The sequence below is a fragment of the Gymnoscopelus microlampas genome (assembly GCF_963454915.1).
Source record: "Gymnoscopelus microlampas genome assembly, chromosome: 16".
In the NCBI taxonomy this organism is placed as follows: domain Eukaryota; kingdom Metazoa; phylum Chordata; class Actinopteri; order Myctophiformes; family Myctophidae; genus Gymnoscopelus; species Gymnoscopelus microlampas.
Genome location: NC_139953.1, coordinates 50,435,619 through 50,455,149, shown reverse-complemented (window position 1 = coordinate 50,455,149; position 19,531 = coordinate 50,435,619). Strand labels below are relative to the sequence as shown.

At 42.7% G+C, this 19,531-nt stretch overlaps 1 protein-coding gene across 9 annotated transcripts in view; it reads left to right on the top strand.

Annotated features, from left to right (window-relative positions):
* The window catches only part of LOC311063266 (uncharacterized protein), a 151,760-nt gene that overhangs the window by 81,181 nt on the left and 51,048 nt on the right, over positions 1–19,531 (top strand). For all 9 annotated transcript variants that reach the window (XM_084082575.1, XM_084082578.1, XM_084082579.1 and 6 more), the window contains 4 exons: positions 5,545–5,718; positions 5,850–6,023; positions 6,217–6,369; positions 10,573–10,622. In XM_084082575.1, the coding sequence (XP_083938701.1) occupies positions 5,545–5,718; positions 5,850–6,023; positions 6,217–6,369; positions 10,573–10,622 (551 nt within the window). The remainder of the gene's footprint in view (positions 1–5,544; positions 5,719–5,849; positions 6,024–6,216; positions 6,370–10,572; positions 10,623–19,531) is intronic.

The following is a 19,531-nucleotide window of genomic DNA, read 5'->3' as shown; positions in this document are numbered from 1 at the left end:
GTGTTGTGCCTGTTTGTGTATTTTACGCTCTTCAAGTAGAGCTCTTCACGGGTCCAAGAAAAATGGACCGGAACCAAAATGTATCTGTGAAACATATTATCCGATTATATCAGAGATTTTACAGACCCGACCCTGCAGACACCCCGTCAGAAAAGCGCATATGAAACAATACAAAAATAAATAAATATGCGTAATAATAAAAGTATTTTAAATTGGAAATACTCAAGTACAAATTTTACTTAAGTGCAGTACTTAAGTAAATGTACTGTTAATGTTACTTTCCACCACTGCCAAACAGAACATTTTATTTGACTCAATCCGAGTTATATGCTGACCAGGATTTGGCTGTGTTGTTCATTCATAGATAGCGTTAACCTGTCACCTGAAATTACCTTAGTCTGTTCCCTACATAAAACCACACAATTTCATGTCAAAGACTCTTTCATTGATGGCCAGCAACAAAACAAATAGGCCTTCTCTTAGACAATATAGTGCAAACTTGAGTGAGAATGTATTTTGTGCATTCTGTCGCCTCACAGCTAGAAGGTCCTGGGTTCGATTCCCGCCAGGGACGCTGTGGGCGCTGGGGGCGTGTCTTCTCCTCCGCGTCATCAGCGCCCATACCCAGGGTGGGGTTGGCGAAAGGGCCTACTCTGTGTGGAGTTTGCATGTTCTCCCCGTGTCTCCTAGGGTAGTTAATACCCTCACAAAAACATGTAGTAATCCTGGTCGCTATACTGCCTCCCCCATGACAGCCGGGGCGCCTGATGGAGGGGAAGGGAACTGATTGGAATAACGTGTTCCTTCCACGCGTTACGTCCAACCAGGGAAACTCCCCCCTGTCAGGTGACAAGAAGGTCAGTTGGCTCTCATGCACTGAAGGAAGCATGAGCTCGGCCCTGGCCTCCCTGGCTGTGGGGGACTGGTGTAGCGCCCAGGATCACTTAGGAAATTGGCACCGTGTGAAAAAAATGGGTTACAAAAATCGCGGGATAAAAAGTATCAAAAAAAAAAAAAGAGAATGTATTTTGTGCAAACTTGCATTGTAGAACATGTCGCAAATATCCCAACAACGACAAAAAAGGGACACAACTAAAATATCCCTTGCTTGTCTGCACTAAACGAATCACAGTAAACATCAATAAACGAACATCAATAAACAAACAAACAAACAATAACGAATAAACAAATAAACAATCAATAGACTAATCAACAAGTAAATAGCATGCTTTTAAAGGAGACACAGCATGAATTTCACTTTTTTTTAAATTCCTTTGGTATTTTTTGGGGTCCCCAGTGTCTCTTGTACCCCATTTTTTTTTTTTTTTCTTCTTTTTTTTAACATTCAGTCATTCATTCTCATTTCAGAGATTTTGAGAATGGGCGTGTCTGAACAGGCCATCTCAGAATGGCAAGTTTGCTTACCTCACGAACCTTTCTGCCCATGTATTTTGACAGGGGTGCTACTGAGCAATTCTGCTCAGTAGCACCCCTCTGCCCAACAGGACGTTTTGGTATTGCAGCTGAAAGTGCTTTATAAGCCTGAGAGAATTGACTTGGGATGAGTATATCTGAGTGTTGATTTAAGCTCAAACCTTTTGAAAATGGTTTGAGGGACATACACCATATGATATTAAATATCAAATATTTGTTTTAAATTCATGGTGTGTCTCCTTTAAGCATGTTTAGCCAACAGGCCAAATGGGAAATAAAACTGTAGGTCAGTTAGGTAGCTTTATAATGGCAGTGCGCATTAACCGTAACGTTTGACAAAAGAAAAAATATTCCTTCATTAATAAATATAATATAGCCTCATTTGAAAATAAAAGAACAAATAGAACAGAGAGGCTAAAGCATGCACCGCTTCTTGAATGTAACCGGCCCTAGGTCTGGAGGTTCTGGCCCAGCGTCAGCGAGCTCCTCCACCTCGTCCTCTTCTTGCTGAATGAATGAATGAATGAATGATGGCTTTATTTCGAACATGTTAAATAATAAACACATAAACACCTGCTGGGTCATCACTGTGACCGTGTCTCGTTGAGGCGGAGGTCACGCCTCTCGTTATGCTCTTTGATAGATGTCCTCCCTCTCTGCCAAGTCCAACATCCGAAGCTGCTTGAATTTGGGCCAAAGAAACAAACCTAGCTTTTCGTGTTGTATATCGGTTTTGCCAGAATTAGTCGACTATAACCGGCCAACAGTGGTGGACAGTAACGTAGTAAATGTACTTTTTATTATTTTAAATCATGTCCTGAGAACCTCATGAAGTTATACATAGGTTTATCTTTTTCATTTGCTCCCAAAGTGCACTAGTGTGATACATTTAACTTATAAATGCAAAGTTTTTTTCTCGGGATGAAACCCACTGACTGCAAGGTCTGACCCCCTCTACCACCCCAACACAAGGTCTGCCCCCCCCCCTCCACCACCACCACCACCAACACAAGGTCTGACCCCCCCCCCCCCCCCCCCCCCCACCACCACCACCCCTACACAAGGTCTGACCCCCCCCCCCACCACCCCAACACAAGGCCCGATTAGATTAGATTCTTGGCCAGCCGGACCATTTGCTGCATGTCACTTCCCTATACTCTCTCTACATGTTTCCTGTCCGTCTCCACATGAGGGAAAAAAATATATACGGTCTCAAACTCGGTCTCGCCCCCCGTCGATCTCTGTCTTGACTCGGTCTCGTCCCCTCCCACACTCGGTCTTGACTTAGACTCGGCCCTCCTCGGAATTGGTCTTGACTTGGACTTGCTTCGTGTGGAATCGACTACAACCCTACTCTGTCCTCTACCCTGAGCCATTCCACCCTAGCATAATGAGCAACGGTTAGGTGAGTTCTGGGTGTAAGGCCTTCTGCGGTTTTGTTTTTAATGCCTTTGAGGTAAAGTACCACCAGGTGCATATATAGTCAAAATGGATGGATGTGTGCTCCTGCTAGTGTCCTCAGTGTGTTCCTACTGACCACTGAGGAGATCTTGAATAGAAAACGTGTTCTTTGGTTGACTTTTCTGGTTACTTTTATTGCCATGTTTTCACTTGAGACGTTGCCCTCTAAGATACAACCCAGGTAGGAAATGTCATCTTTCCTTGTGATGACATTGTCGCCTTCTTTGACTGTGAAGTCTTTGGCCTTGCAGAGGTTTATTCTGGACCCAAAAAGAATGGATTCAGTTTTGCCAAGGTGTAGTCATATTTTGTTATCGGTGAGCCAGGTGCATATTCTACCGAGTTCAACGGTGTTCAACCTGTTATCGGGAAATTCGAACACACTCAAACCCCACAAGACGAAGCTCCGCACCATGGGGGGCCGGGCCTTCTGCTCAGCTGCTCCTCGGCTGTGGAATGCCCTCCCTGACCATATGAGAGCGTCACAGTCCATTGATGCTTTTAAAAAGGGACTATAACCTTTCTTTTTAACATTTGCCTAGATGGACTTTTTTTTTGTTTTTTGTTTTTTTGTTCTTTATTTACCCAGGGTTGTAGCTGAGCACAAGTGCTCATTTTCAGCAACGCCCTGCACATAGAAACACACAGACAGACAGACACATTAAAACCTGGGAGCTGACTAGTACAACCACAGTCTTATACTGTTGGCCACTACGCAGGTCCACTGGAGCAGTTGGGGTTCAGTGCCTTGCTCAAGGGCACTTCAGTGGTGTTGGGGAAGTGGTGAACATTCACTTCCCCACCCAGACTTTTCCTGCCGGTCCGGGGATTCGAACCGGCAACCTTCCGGCAACGAGGGCGCTCCTCTAACCTTTAGGCCACCACTGCCCAACTGACCCGCTGACTTACTGATGCCTTGTGTGTTTTTAAACTTGAACTTTTTCTTAGTCTCCAGTCATTCAGGCATGTCACTTTGGCCTTTTAGGGGTTGGGTGATGGTTGACATTTTGAATCCTGCAGGGACAGGGCCAGCTGGTCTGCACATGCTTTTAGGACCTGGCCTCGTTTGAAGGCTGTGTGCATGTTGTCCTCCGAGATGGTTAAAGGGCTGGTGTCCTCTGCTGGTGTTGCCGCTGGCTGGTTGATGTCGCTGATGGCACCGCTGGGCTGCCGTGGGTAGAACTAGTCTCGAACCGGCCATAGTAGATGCTCAGTTTGTTGGGGAGGGAGGCAGGCGGGTTCACTTCATTTGTGTTTTTTGCTTTGCTGTCCATCAAGGTGTGTACCGCCTGTGTGTACCGCCCCTGATGTTGAATTGGTCTTCCATCTTTGCAGTGAAGGCCTTCTGCGCCTTCATGATGGCAATGTTTAGGGCTGCGCTCATGTACCCCACATTGCCGGATCTGAAACCAAGTATTTTTAAACGTACCTTACTGTTTACACCCCCCCCCCCCCCCCCCGCCCACACACACACACACACACACACACACACACACACACACACACACACACACACACTGCTTAACGCTCGGACCATTATGGTCTTTTCTGTAAGCAGTGAAACCAGGGGGAGTGACGTTTCAGTTAGTACAATAATGCATGTGTTCCTGGTCTCTGTGTGGTGTTTTACACGTGCCAGGAGCTCATCCATCATCTCACACAGAGATCTTACATTTGCCAGCAGGATTGAAGGCAGTGAGGGTTTATTTACATGTTTCCTCGTTCTTTCGACAAGCCCTGCTCTATTCCGACGGCGACCGGGCCGTGGTCACCATTTGCGCTGCTTCCATTCCATTGTCCCGAGCGAGACAAAGGGGTTTCTCTCACCACCCAGCCGGCAAAGAAGTCAGACATTTGGTGTGCTATCACATTTCTAATGTCCATACGTTCTTGTCTGTCATAACCCCTTATACCCCCTGACGGTGTAGATAAGAAAAGGAAGGCTAAAAAAATGTAAAAAAAGGAAATAACGCGACAGTGTTACGGAGCTCGCATGGAAGCAGCCTTCTCCCACCATTAGGCTCCCACCTTCATCATCACCATCACTTCGTGTGTGCATGTGTGTGTCCACTACATAGAGCCACGCTGCTCACAAATAAACGTATTCACATACTAGAAGTTGATTAGATGCGTTGTCACCCTCTCTCACTGTTTCTCGCTCACTCTCTGCATGCATTCCATTCATTCTTGGCATTCACTTTCACACGTCTTCTCTTTTTCAGAGCTGCTTACTCCTGCCCATTTTACCCTCATTTATGTCAATAGCCCCACCACAGACAGGACAGGAGGCATGAAGTACTGCACTCTGTGGCAACGGGGGAATCTATAGAGCACATGCACGTTGTGATAAAATATTTATATTTGCCGGCAGTGTATCGATTATTTATGGCAAACGGGAGCACAGCAATATATCGCTATATAGATTTTTTTGTCTCACGCCTACCAGGCAACAGGTGAAACAACACAGGTGGAAACACTAACATTAGCATTAGAGACTAACAGATCTAACAGGATCTTTTATCCATTGTCCAGTGAGTCAGAGCTGATGACAGTATGTATTGAAAATGTGATTTATTCATCAGATTGTCATCAGAGCAGACAACAAACACACTTAAAGAAGACATGTTTATATGTTTTATCTCCATTCAGGTTGAGTTACTGTGGCCTCTCAGAGAGCGACTGTGAACATCTGGCCTCAGTTTTCTGTTCCAAGTCATCTAGTCTTCGAGAACTTGACCTGAGTTACAACGACTTGCACGATTCAGGCGTGAAAATACTCTTTCCTGGACTGGAGAGTACACAATGTAGATTGGAGATTCTCAGGTTAGATTACAAATCAATTTGAGTACTGACATTTATTTGAATGAAACACATGTATTTGAGGATTCAGATATGTGATTAAGTCAGTTTTTTGTCCGAATTAATGGTTTGCTATGTATGTATTTATTATTCAGGTTGAGACAAACCAGCATCACAGACAAATGCTGCAAGGAATTATCATCACTTCTCAGTTCCAACTCATCTAGTATGAGAGAGTTGGATCTCAGTTTCAATGAGCTGCAGAATGAAGGAGTAATTCATCTCTCTGCTGGACTGAAGAGTCCACACTGCACACTGGAGATTCTGAGGTGAATAATGTGTTTTCTGTGTGGATCACTACTAGATTGTCAGCAGGAGATTATTGAATTGTTTCCTCTCTCTCTCTCTCTCTCTCTCTCTCTCTCTCTCTCTCTCTCTCTCTGTCTCTCTCTCTCTCTCTCTCTCTCTCTCTCTCTCTCTCTCTCTCTCTCTCTCTCTCTCTCTCTCTCTCTCTCTCTGCAGGCTGACACACTGTCTGGTCTCAGAGGAAGGCTTTTCCTGTCTGGCCTCAGCTCTGAGATGCAAACTCTCCCATCTGAAAGAGCTCGACCTAAGCTTCAACCAACCTGGACACTCAAAAGAGACGCTGCTCTCTGTTGGACTGAATTCTCTCAAGTGAGTAGAGGTGTGAAGTCAGTCCATGCTGAAATGGTCAAATGGTTGGTGAGAGATATTTTGCAAGACACAGCTAAATCTATTGCACACAAAATGTGATCCACACAATACATTTCTTCTTCTTTTTCTTTGTTCTACTATTTTTTTTTCTTACAACACCCGGTATTGCTTGTTTAGATTAACAAAACTGTTTTGAACTACACCTTATAGAATTATGTTAATTTCAGCATGTGAAAAGAGAAACATGTCTTGAATGGCAATTGCAAATGGTCCTGGATTCTTTTTAACACAGCAGATAAAGATAATGGGACTATTTGTTTCAAAACTAGGTGATTTTAACTTGATTTTGTGGTTAATAAAATGTTCTTTGGACGTAACATGACAGAAAACGTAAGGGAGTAATCTAAGGCTAACTCCGGCTGCCAACTTTTCAGAAACATTCGGAATGAGATTTGGTGGAGTCTGCTGCAATTTTTTAATAGACCCATTTGGGGTCACCAAATACTGTATTGTATGTTAAATGTATTTGTATTCATTTATGTACTTGAAGTAAAGATGTTATAATGGAAAATATTAATATCCAGTCAGGGTGAAGTGTTTACCATGTATTAGGAAGATCTAGCAGAGCAACAGCATTACAGATCATAAGGAGCAGGCCTCCTGGCCTGTTTCGACAGCCCCTTCGGGCATAAACCCTCCGCCCCAATCCCAAACAGTTCTTATATTCCGCTCTAACAGAGATGCTATTATAAATGGTCATATAAGGTATGTACTTAAGACAAAGGGCGACACACAAATAGTTACACAAATACAGATTTGCTGACAGAGGGTAGGAGTAAGCATCCGTCAGCTGTTGAGATTAACAGCTGCCGTCAAGTTAGAATTAGCACATTGATGTGAAGAGTGGCTGACTAGCATTGAATGAGATTGAAGACAAATGAAGATGAAGACAAATACACAATAATACATATATTTTGCAATCCATTTGGCATTCTAAAATATCTATTACAGGGTCTGCTTTAAAGATTTTGGCTACTTTACGGATTAGAGAGGCTAGCCTCGTGTAGCCAGACTATCACTGCGTGGATATGAGTCTGGTGCCTGAAGAGGCTGCTTTAGGTATTTGTAAGCATTTCCCTGCACACATTGCCAACTGAAGAAACAACTAGACGCGTCGCAATTCAGGGCAATTGCAAAGTGTGGTTGCGCCAACGCGAGTCGCGGGTCACTGCCTGACTCGAGGAATATGCTGGGAGGAATACCGGTGGAGGCCGCGCCAACCGATTACATTGTCACGTCACTCCTGAGATCACTTGCGTTTCATTTTGAGAGGATTGAGCCCCCCAAAATAAGGTTTTTGCATCAAACGGTTACGTTTTGTGCATTTGTGGCGCCCCCTATGGATCAAAGTGGAAATTCTTTTCGGGGTTTGTTGAGTAAGCCACCCTTGACATGTGATTCAAATTTGGGATTGACCGGACGTTTCATTCGTGATTTGTGGCCTTTTTTGTAAAACGGCCCCTCCCGCTAACTTTGGAAGCCATTTACGGACGAACGGTACGGACTATCAAAATTCCGTTTGGAGATCTTTATCGCATGGGTCCAGAGATAATGTGTACCGATTTTTGGGAAATTTGGACAAAATGTGTGCGTCTTGACCCAAGGAATCTAGGGGGGAAAAAAAGATTTTTATTTTACGACCTACGGTTAAAGAGTTATAGGTCAAAACGTAAAGGGGGCTTTTATAGCGCCACCATGAGGCCGACTAGTTTAATTATTTTTCTGATAATTTCGGACTAAATTATGAACCTCCCCTCCAAGTCTTGTAACTCTAGCCCTTACAGTTTCTGAGAAAAAAATACTTAAAATCTAGTTTTTTCATTTTCCCATTTTCCATTAAAGTGGATGGGGAAATGTAATTCACTAATAAATTAATATCAATTAAACTATGCAACCAATCTCTTAGCAAAAGCCATCGATTCCCGGTGAGACCGGTCATTTTGACATATGGCACTAAATTGGGAAAAATAAACTGTGGGAGGAGTAGCGCGGCAAAGTTTTTTTCATAGAGTACTATAGTCTGGTTGCCCTGTTAGGGCAACCACACTAAATATGCCAGACTGCCAGAGTATTAGTGTAATAGTGTGCCACAAAACAGCGATTTTACTGTACCTTTGAAAAATTACATGCACGGGGGTGTAGTTTGGGGGGGTTTATGCCATAAAGCAAGAGGAACGGAGATCTAGCATTTCCCTGCAGGAAATAAACAGTAAATTAGCTTTTATGTTTTAAATGACGTCATTCCCAGCTCTGTCATCATCAGGCAGTGAAAGCATCCTTCATAGGATAGATAACAGCGCCATCTGGTGGAAAACCACCGAAAACACAAAAACTCATCACCTCGTCAGTGGAAGGCTGAGCCGTAGCACAATCTGACGAGGGAATATTTTAACATTTTAAAGGGAACGCGTCGGTGGCAGGCAGAGAGTTAAGCAGCAAAACTAACATTGTATACTGTTTTATTTAACATTGTATATTGTAAACGTTTCCATAGCACAAGGTTCTTCAACACTGTTGGAAGTGTAGAAGAACATAGAGGGCATTGATATTAAGATCTATGTTGATCCTGTTGGCGATGTCAACAGGATGTAAATGGTTTCATGTTGGGATACCAATTTTATCCAATCAGGAGAGAGAACTCACACAGGATATAGGATAAACAAGGGGATTTGGAAGTGATGACACAAGTAAATAAGCAATAAGCTAATTGGATCGAGAACACTATAAACATTGAAGCTGACAAATGGGAACTCTCTCCTGATTGGCTGAAATTGGTAACTCAAATCTCTAAAGGAAAAAAATTAACTAAAAGGAAAAAACAACAGGACAGGCAGGTGTTTAACTGAATTACTTTATATAGAAGCCACACAATTAATAACTGACAAAGCAAATGGTAAATAATAATACTCTTCTGGATATTAAATACTGTCTCTGTCTTTTTCCCTAACAAACAAAATAAATTAACAAACATATCAACAATCAATATTACGTTCACACACCCTTCCCCACCCAAACAAGTCCCAATGTCCTTTGTTCACAATTTCAAACATAAACCATAAACAAACAAATGTCACAACATAAGATAGAACGCTACCGCGGACAGTCACTTACTCGCTTTGTTTACATAATAAACAGTCCCACGTTACGGTCCGAACGGCTTCTTCTGAATGTCATGAAACCATTAAGTTTGTAATCCATAAGAACATTAAACATGGGTTTATCTCACCGGCTGCGGCTCCGTCAGATTCCACACACAGACCGGCGTCTCATTCATAAATCCAGCGCTCGTAATCCCACGGCAGCGACGACACGTTCCTTTTCCTCTGGGCTCGATATTTCTTGCTTCTTGGCTGCAGCTTACTTTTAGTTAAATCTATAACTTAACATTTTAACGCTAGTGCCTAGGAGATATCATCTCTCTTCACCTGTTCGTTCACACTAGTACATGCAACATAAACGGAGAAAAAGCTTTTTTTCCACAACAAATAAAAAGGAAGCGAACGAGCCGGTTATTTGTTTAAATGACGTAATTTCCGGGTCTATCCCAAGGAAGCTTTTGAAAGGAAAGGACATAAATTCCGTCCGTTCCGTAGGTGTGGAAAGCCCATCTTGGTTTTAATTCATGTTAATTATAAACTAAACATAACATCTTAAAATTGTTGATAGTAAATTATTTTGCAAAATTAAAAGTCAGTGGTGTTGGATTAAATACTCCGATTTTTTTTTACTCGAGTAAAGGTTGCCTAGCAGTATCACAATGTAATATGCTCAAGGCCTTTATTCAGAATTTTACACAAATATTGCCATCAAAATGTACTTACAATACCAACGTAAAGGTATTCACATTTTTCAAAACATTTCTAACTGTTCTTTCCACTGCAACGTATTTCATCAAACTTCCGGTGCGAGTTTTGTCACCCTGGAGATATCTAGAGAACGGACTGAATTTATGTCCTTTCCTTTCAAAAGCTTCCTTGGTCTATCCTTCTCTGGCAGTGGAGGCATCAGTCATAGGTTAGCGAACAGCGCCATCTAGTGGAAAACCACTAATAAACACAAATCTATGTGACTGTGTACATGTGTCATAAATATGTCTATGTGACTGTGTACATGTGTCATATAATATGTGTTTCATTCCTACAGGTTGGATCAAGAAGAAGAACACTCACTTCCACCTCAACTCCTTAAAACATGTGAGTACATGGTGTGTGTGTGTGTGTGTGTGTGTGTGTGTGTGTGTGTGTGTGTGTGTGTGTGTGTGTGTGTGTGTGTGTGTGTGTGTGTGTGTGTGTGTGTGTGTGTGTGTGTGTGTGTGTGTGTGTGTGTGTGTGTGTGTTCTCATTGTAGTGACTGATTGATAGAAACCTTTATTTCAGGGAAATCCATTGAGACCAGGGTCTCTTTTTTAATGGTGCCCTGTGTACAAAAATAACTTTTACAACAATGATTTTACAGACATGAGAAGGACAACGAGGTACACATAAGTACAATAAAAAGGTTGCAAACAATATATATTAAAACCATATATTACATCAAGCAGGTGCATGGGTCTTCTTCCAATATAAGGTCAGTTAAAAATCTTTTAAAAATAGCAAAAGAAACAATGACATCTGACTTCAGCTTTTCTTGACATTCGTTCCATATATATGGACCCAGATATGCACCAAATACAGCTCAAATGTAGTATTTTTTTTACCATTAATGTGGAGATAGTTGTTTTGTCCATCATTGATTAGAAGTCATTATAAAGTGTGTTTATATTCCTCTCTGCAGCTGCTCTGTGTGCCACACAGGGAGAGGGGGTGGAGTTAGGAGGTTTGACTGACAGTTTGAGGATCCAATGGAGTTAGGAGGTTTAGTCAGAAGTGCTTTTTTATTACTTTTCATTGGTTCAATATGTGTAAACCCCACTGACAGATAATGTCATGACAAGAACAAGGCTCAGTTTCATATCTAATAACACTTAAACATCTTTCAAACAGTTCAGTCCAGACAGCACTGGCTTGAGGTTATAATTTCATTGAGAACTAGAACAAGTGCTCCTCGGAGCACAGGTCTCCACCAGGTCAGGTAGATGATTGTGGGCCAGCAATGTTGATATGAAGTATCGGACAGATCCATCTTGATCACATAACTATAGAGATAATGTGTACCAATTTGCGTGATGTTTGGACAAATTTGTAGGAGTATTATAATTATAGCGCCTCCTGGTGGCGCTATAATAGGGAAATGTCAAAAGGGTGCCATTTGTTTCTCAATATAGTGCAAATGTGCGTGCAAAGTTTCGCAATCGGACCCTGCGTTCATGATTTGAGGCATTTTGTTCAAAACGGGCCACTCATGCAAACTTAAAATGTCAATCTTAGCCAATCAGGATGGAATATGAAACATCAGACAGATCCATCTTGATCACATGAGAGATCATGTTTACTGATCTAAGTAAAATTTTGATAAAATCTGAAGGAGTAATTAAACAAAAGGGTTTTACATAAGTCGGCCTCCTGCTGGCGCTGTAAAAGGCAGATCAAAATGCAGGGCACAGGTTTTTTCTTTGCTTCTAGGGAGTGTACATACAAGGTTTTACGCAGATCGGTGCAAAACACACGAATCGGCCTGTTATTACAGTACCATGAGGCTGATTTGAACATCTCATGAGTTAACCTGGTGTACCTATATGAATAGCATAAATAGCCATATGCCTTACAATTTACAACCTGTCGTAGTATGACACATTATGAGTTTGTAGATTGGCTATTTTCACTGCACAACACCAGCGTATCACAAAGTATAAAATATGGTTTTGATGGTTAAATATGTCCAATGTGACAGCATTAAGGAGAACATCTTTGCTGTGACTGTCCAACACAGACTCACATCACGTCTTGATGGCCTGAGGCATACAAAGACTGGATAAGATCAGCTGCTATGTAGCTACAGTGTAACTGTGCTGTAGGATAAATATAAACAAGATGACTTGATGTAAAACAAATGCAGATTCTGTACATGCACGGTAGGGGTGGGACGATATGGGTACCTCACGATACGATATATATCACGATATTAGGCCCACGATAACAATATATATCACGATATTAGGCCCACGATAACAATATATATCACGATATTCGACAACATTCGATATATTGCGATATCACGATATCCGTTATATATTGCAAGAAATTTCACCAACGATATATCACGATAGTCCTTGTATTCAATTCATAAACACATAAAATAGCACCAAACCGTTACAAATCATCATTACACAAATACAGAGTTGGAAAAACAACGTATCACAAACAAAACAAAAAAATCTTTTTTTTTTAATTTATTTTAAATTTCGATTTTTTAAAATTAATATCGATTATTTATCGCGGGATAAAGTATCGATATATCGTCCCACCCCTAATGCATGGTGACCAAGTCGATTTTTTACCAGCGATGGCCAGCGCAGCATGTTCAGAAGACTTGAGGAACAGTGTTTTGCAGAGGTCTGTCCTCTCACTGATGCTGTTCAACATCTTCATCTATCATCTGCCGGAGACAACATCCAGAAAATATGGTTATGCGGAAGACCTGGCCATTATGATGCGACGACCAATATGGAGGGCGATGGGTGAGGGCCTCAACCAGGACTCGGACATCTTGGCAACCTACCTGCGTAGGTGGCGCCTGCAGCTCAGCATTGGCAAAATAGTGTCTGCAGCCTCACCTCAACAACAGAGAAGCAAAAATGGAGCTGGACGTATTCGTTGACAACAACCGCCTGGAGTTCTCTCTCTCTAGGTCGTCCTCAGACGAGCCCTCCATCGTCGCTTCCAGTCATCCTGGTTCTCCATACATCTGGCCAGTTCGTTGGTACTTTGTGCTCCTGCATCATTCTTGAGTACATCCACGTATGTCATTGTGGGACGTCCTCGTGACCGATGCGCGTGTGTTGGTTCCCACAGCACCACCTGTTGGCTGGCAGTTCTTGATGCCTTTGGCAGTGCCCTGCTAGCCTCATTCTCCTGGCTGCTAGTTTCTCGCTCACCCTTGGCATTCACTCGTACAGGATCCTGTTGGTTACATGAACACTCTTGCTGATAAGTACTGCTCACAACATTCTGGTGTAGCACCCGTCTAGAGACTTCTGCAGGTTTGGCTTCTGGGTCCAGCATTCACTGCCATAGAGGAGAACAGACTCTGCCGTTGCATAGAAGAAGCTGAGTTTAATTTGACGGGGAGGTTGGAGTTCCATACACTGGTCATGCCGTTCAGAGCTCTCCATGCAAGTGCCTTCCTCACTTTAAGATCTTGCTCGGTTGAGTTGACTCATGAGCCCTTACTTAAAGTCATGACTTCCTTAAGCACAGTGCCTCCTGTTGTTGTCAGAGGTGGATGTTCTGATGGGATGTTATAGGTGATAACCTCAGTTTTCTTGGCATTTAGCCTAAGGCCAACCTTGGCACACTCTAACTCCACTCTGTTCAGGAGCTCCTGTGCTTGTTCCATGTTGTCAGAGAGCAGGCTGGTGTCGTCCGCATAGTCCAGGTCTGTCAGGACTACTGTGGGGTGTTGTCTTGACCTCCTTGGTGTTAGAGTGAAGCCAAGATCCTGCTCTCGTCCACTGATGGCCTTCCTGAGTGCATAATCCAGTACTATGACGAAGAGGAAGGGGGCTATGGTGTCCCCTTGCATTACCCCAGCCAGGATATCAAACTCCTCGCTGTTGCCGTCTGGAGTCACCACCTTGGCCCTTGTTCCTGCGTACATGGTCTCTATTGCCCGGAGTAGGTTGGGAGGGACACCGTAGGCCTCAAGGATCTTCACCATCGTGCTTCTGTGGATTCAAATGCCTTTTTGAAGTCGATAAAGCACAGTACAGCAGTCAGGTTATCCTTTTTCACCTCCTCAATCATTCTCCTCAGTGCCAAGATCTGGGCTACTGTGGTTCTCCCCTCTCGAAAGCCATTCTGGTTCTCCCTCAGGTGAGGGTCGATGGCGTATCGTATCCTGTTTAGTATTGATTGATTGAATATTTATTAAAAGAATACTTTGTCTAAAAGGTCCGTTCAAAAAAGTCCTTACGGTCTTGTTTCCAATGAGGTCCTTGGTATTCAATTCATAGTCATATAGTGGCACCACAGTTCAAATATCAATACAAAAATACAGAAAAAGATGGGATGGGAAAAAATAAATAAAGCTATATTTACAAAAGGGGGGGGGGGGGTCGTCTGTCTAACGGGAAAATACTACCTCCTTTTTTGGCCTCCTTAAAGGTGAATTTTCGGGGCTGTTTTAAATGAGCCTTCAGCCCAGCGAACTGCACTTTTTGAGGGATGGGGTTAGACTATTCCAAACCTGGGTGGCAGTGCTGTAGAACGAGGATTTGCCCATGTTTTTTATGGGTGGGTGGTACCAGATTGTTGTTAACGCTCCCTCTAGTTTTGTGACTGTGGGTGTCGCTAACTTTTTGGAGATTTACTCAGACTTGCAGGAGTAGGGGGCATATCGGGCAAATTTGCATTTACAATATAATTCTGTTTCATTCGGTTGTAAATCATTTGGTTGTTGTCTGGCTTTGAGAGGTCTCCAGCTTTAGGCACCGGGATGATGTTAGACAGAGACCATATTTCAGGCTGCTTGTTGTGCATTAGAGCGAGGTTACAGAAGTCTAGGATGAGCCTTCTCTCACTGTGGATTTCACCCTGGCAAGCTCACTGGCTGTGAAGGGACCATCGTCGATGTGCAGGTTCTGGAGGAATGCTGCTATATTTTCCTCAGCTCCGTCCCAGCAGCCTTTGGAAGTGGTTGAACCAGGTCGTCACCCTCTCCTCAGGGCTGTGTCCTTCAACCTGTCCCTCCTTAGTCCTCTTCCGCCCAGGCCGTGCGGTCCATGCATGTGTGACAGAGCCCTCTCTGCCGTGTGAAAGGTGCAAGGCCTTGTGTAACATTAATTATTATTAATTAATTATTGTGCTCATGTAACAGTCTTTTATGCACGTCCATTTTGTGATGTGGCCTATCTATACATATTATTTCATGTCATCTCAACTCATCCATCAATGTAAGATGTTTCTGTAGCCGTTTCCTACAGACAGACAGACAGACAGACAGACAGACAGACAGACATTTTGACTGGCTAGACATGGATTCATAGAAAGCTGATAACTTGAGCACAGTCCATATCTAAGCAGAAAAACATGGCTCTCGCTCAATGGTGAAAACTACAGTGTATAAATACTTTACTTACTATTGGTGAGTTTATTAATGTGTCGTCACGTCCGGGGTACAGTAGCATGTAGTCCCTCCTGTTGCAGAGTATATCCACAGTTTGGTAGGAGCCTAGGAGAACACAGCTCTTGAGGTGATGTCATGTTTCTTATTGAAACATTATTATCTTATCTTATGCTTATCCAACAAACTGCAAACGTGTGGCATTTATAACAAAACTGGTCGCGAGTTTCATTTACATTACATTACATTACATTACATTACAGTCATTTAGCAGACGCTTTTATCCAAAGCGACTTACAATTAGTACATTCAACATAGAGACTTACAATAAGTACATTCAACATAGAGACTTACAATAAGTACATTCAACATAGAGACTTACAATAAGTACATTCAACATAGAGACTTACAATAAGTGCATTCAACATAGAGACTTACAATAAGTACATTCAACATAGGTAGGGAACAAAACCACTAATCACCAGAAGTCTGAAGTGCATTTTCTTCTAAAACAAGCAACTAAGAGTATACCTAGTGCTAAGGTAAAAGGGACATATATCAGCTACCTACTGTCTTAAACAGATGAGACAATACTGCAATTTAGAAATACTCTGTTACAATTAAAAGTCCAGTAATACAAATGTACTTGAGTAAAAGTACAAAGTATTGGCATCAAAATGTACTTAAAGTACTAAAAGTAAAAGCCTCATTTTAAGTTTTCAAAATGTATAAAAACTCTTTTGAAAATAGCAGATCTACAAGCTCGCGCGTTTCGAGCCGTTGGCCGCATATGGGACTGAAGTAGTTAATGTTTGTTTTGTAATAATTATCAAAATCTACAAAATCTGACTACAGTTTTCACAAAATTGTTGTGGAGTAAAAAAGTATTTGCCTCTGAGATGCAGTGGAGTAGAATTAAAATGATTTAAAATTGGAAATACTCCAGTAAAGTAAAAAATACCTCAGAATTGTACTTAAGTACAGTCCTTGATCAAATGTACTTACTTTCCACCACTGATCATAAGGCATCTTAGCCTTGTAACGACCGGACTGAATGATGCCTCATATCGTCGGTTCATATCATTCATCTAGACCACAGATAAGTTAAAAAATCATGTGATCCGGTCACGTGATCACACAAAACACGTTATTACAAACACTAAAGCCACCATAACGTCAGTCAGGGGACCCACTCCGGGATCAAACCGAAAGTTTGATCCAAGCGAGCACATTGTGACTGTAGACTATCAGTGAGCAGTGAGAGTAGGAGGGAAAAGCGTGTGCACGTCACATGCTCACGCTCGTATGTGCACACGCGCGGGGGCGTTCCTGACCCTACACTGAAAGTTTACACAGATCTGCCGGTGAGAAGTCAGCCTAGACAAGCGTGTCCCCGCTCGTGCTCGCATGTGCACGCGGGCGGGCGACGACCTGTTGTAACACCTCATCCGCACTGCCAGCGATGCGACGCGACGCGAGCGAGCGGTGAAATCTCATTAAAATACATGTGTTTCAATGAGACCGTCCTGACCTACCGCGTGCGACAACGAACCGTGCAGCGACGTCGCCCACCTCTCCTATATTCGCTCGCAAGGTCTCTATTTCTGCGAGGTTTCGCGTAGGGATGTCCCGATCCGATCACGTGATCGGGGATCGGGGCCGATCACGTCATTTTCAAAAGATCGGAATCGGCAAAAAAAGATCGGGGATCGGGAATAAAAAATGAATAAAAAAAAAATCATATTTTTTAAAAATATTTTATTAATAAAATATTTTTATTGTTGTATTTAACGTTCTTAAAGTCATCATTAACAGCGTCATATGGAGAAGTGTTCTCCCTCGGTAAAACACCTCGTAATGAGAAGTCTCTCTCGTCTCTGTCTGTAAACGTGTTGTAGCTGCAGGCTGAGCTCTCCAGCCCTCCCCTCACCACGCGTGTGCACACACACACACACACACACACACACACACACACACACACACACACACACACACACACACACACACACACACACACACACACACACACGGTGGCCCCGTGGCGTTCATAGAGGGAGACGCACACAGGAGGAGTAGCGCTGGTCGTCAACGTTTTAAAACATATTGGATACCCCACTGGAATAATAACTGATCATCTTACATCTCATATAGTCTACTAGTACTAACCTTTGTTGCTGTTGTCATCTCAAATTGACCAGCCAAACTAAAATCCACCATTTTAGAGAGTTGCTCCAACTTCCTTGGATTAGATAAGAGTGATCAGATGCGATGCGTTTTCAACACAAATGCGCATATTATTGCCAGTCAGCTGTGTAGCTGGTTAATGATGGCTCGTTGAGGCTGTATGCGCATTTGACCAAATAGCAATCAACATCACTAATTAATGTCAGCTCTGTGTGTGTGTGTGTGTGTGTGTGTGTGTGTGTGTGTGTGTGTGTGTGTGTGTGTGTGTGTGTGTGTGTGTGTGTGTGTGTGTGTGTGTGTGTGTGTGTGTGTGTGTGTGTGTGTGCGTGCGTGCGTGCGTGCGTGCGTGCGTGCGTGCGTGCGTGCGTGCGTGCGTGCGTGCGTGTGTTTGTTTTTAATGTCCAACTGAATGTTTTCTGTAGTGTAGATCAGGGGTCTTCAACGTTTTCAGGCCAAGGACCCCCTAGCTGAGAGAGAGATGAAGCAGGGACCCCCTACTCTATATTGTATATAATTGTGTTTCAGATAAACTTTTGCTTCTCTTTTTTCCCTCTACACACCTACTGTATAACTCTTTGCCAAAAATAGCAGATCTACAAGCTCACAACGCCTCGCAGCGCGAGGCGTTGTGAGCTTGTAGATCTGCTATTTTTGGCTAAAGTTCTCCTCAGAAAAGCGATGCTAGGGTTCAAGTGGTTAATGTAAAAACAAATAATCATATCACACAAAGATTTGGGGGACCCCCTGTAGTAACTCTGAGGACCCCCCCAGACCCCCTGTTGAAGACCCCTGGTGTAGATATCAAGTAATTCCCTGTAGAGCAGGGGTCTTCAACAGGGGGTCGGGGACCCCTAGGGGGTTCTCAGAATTACTACAGGGGGGTCTCCAAATCTTTGCGTGATAGGACCTTTTTATTTTATTTACATTAACCACATGAACCCTAATATCCCTATATTCTGAGGGGAACTTTAGAAGAGGTAGAGGGGAAAAGAGCAGACCAAGTACAGAGCCTAGGCTCAACTTTACTAAGTACTGAGAGTTTGACATGTCTGATAAATACACTGATGACAGTGCTGTTAAACAAGTCTATGGAGCTATCTATAAAATCTATGAAAAGGTTTAATCTGCAACACAAATGTTATACAATATGTATTGGGGGTCCCTGCTTCATTCACCCTTAGCTAAGGGGTCCTTGACCTAAAAAACCTTGGGGACCCCTGCTGTAGTAATCAGAGTAGACCCTCTCCCTCACGCTAAACTTAAATGACTTCTAAGTTCCACTTCTCCCCAAAATGACAACTTTATTTTCCATCCTGAATGACAAGTCTAATATTATTATTGTATTTTGGTTATGTGCGATTAACTGCAAGGCAATGTTCAGAGATTCAGTATTTGTCTTCATTTCTTTAATTAACATTTATTTTGTTGGCAATAATTCAACTGTCAGCCAGTGTTTTGAGACATATTGTCTTTTATTGCTACAAAATAAATGATAAAAATAAATTCTACATGCATAAATTATAATATATATTTTTTTAAATGAAAAGATCGGATCGGGAAAGATCGGGATCGGCAAATACTCAAAATCAAAAGATCGGGATCGGATCGGGAGCAAAAAAACGTGATCGGGACATCCCTAGTTTCGCGGCCAATGTCCCGCCCCCAAACACTTTTCATTGGTTGATTATTTATTTATTAA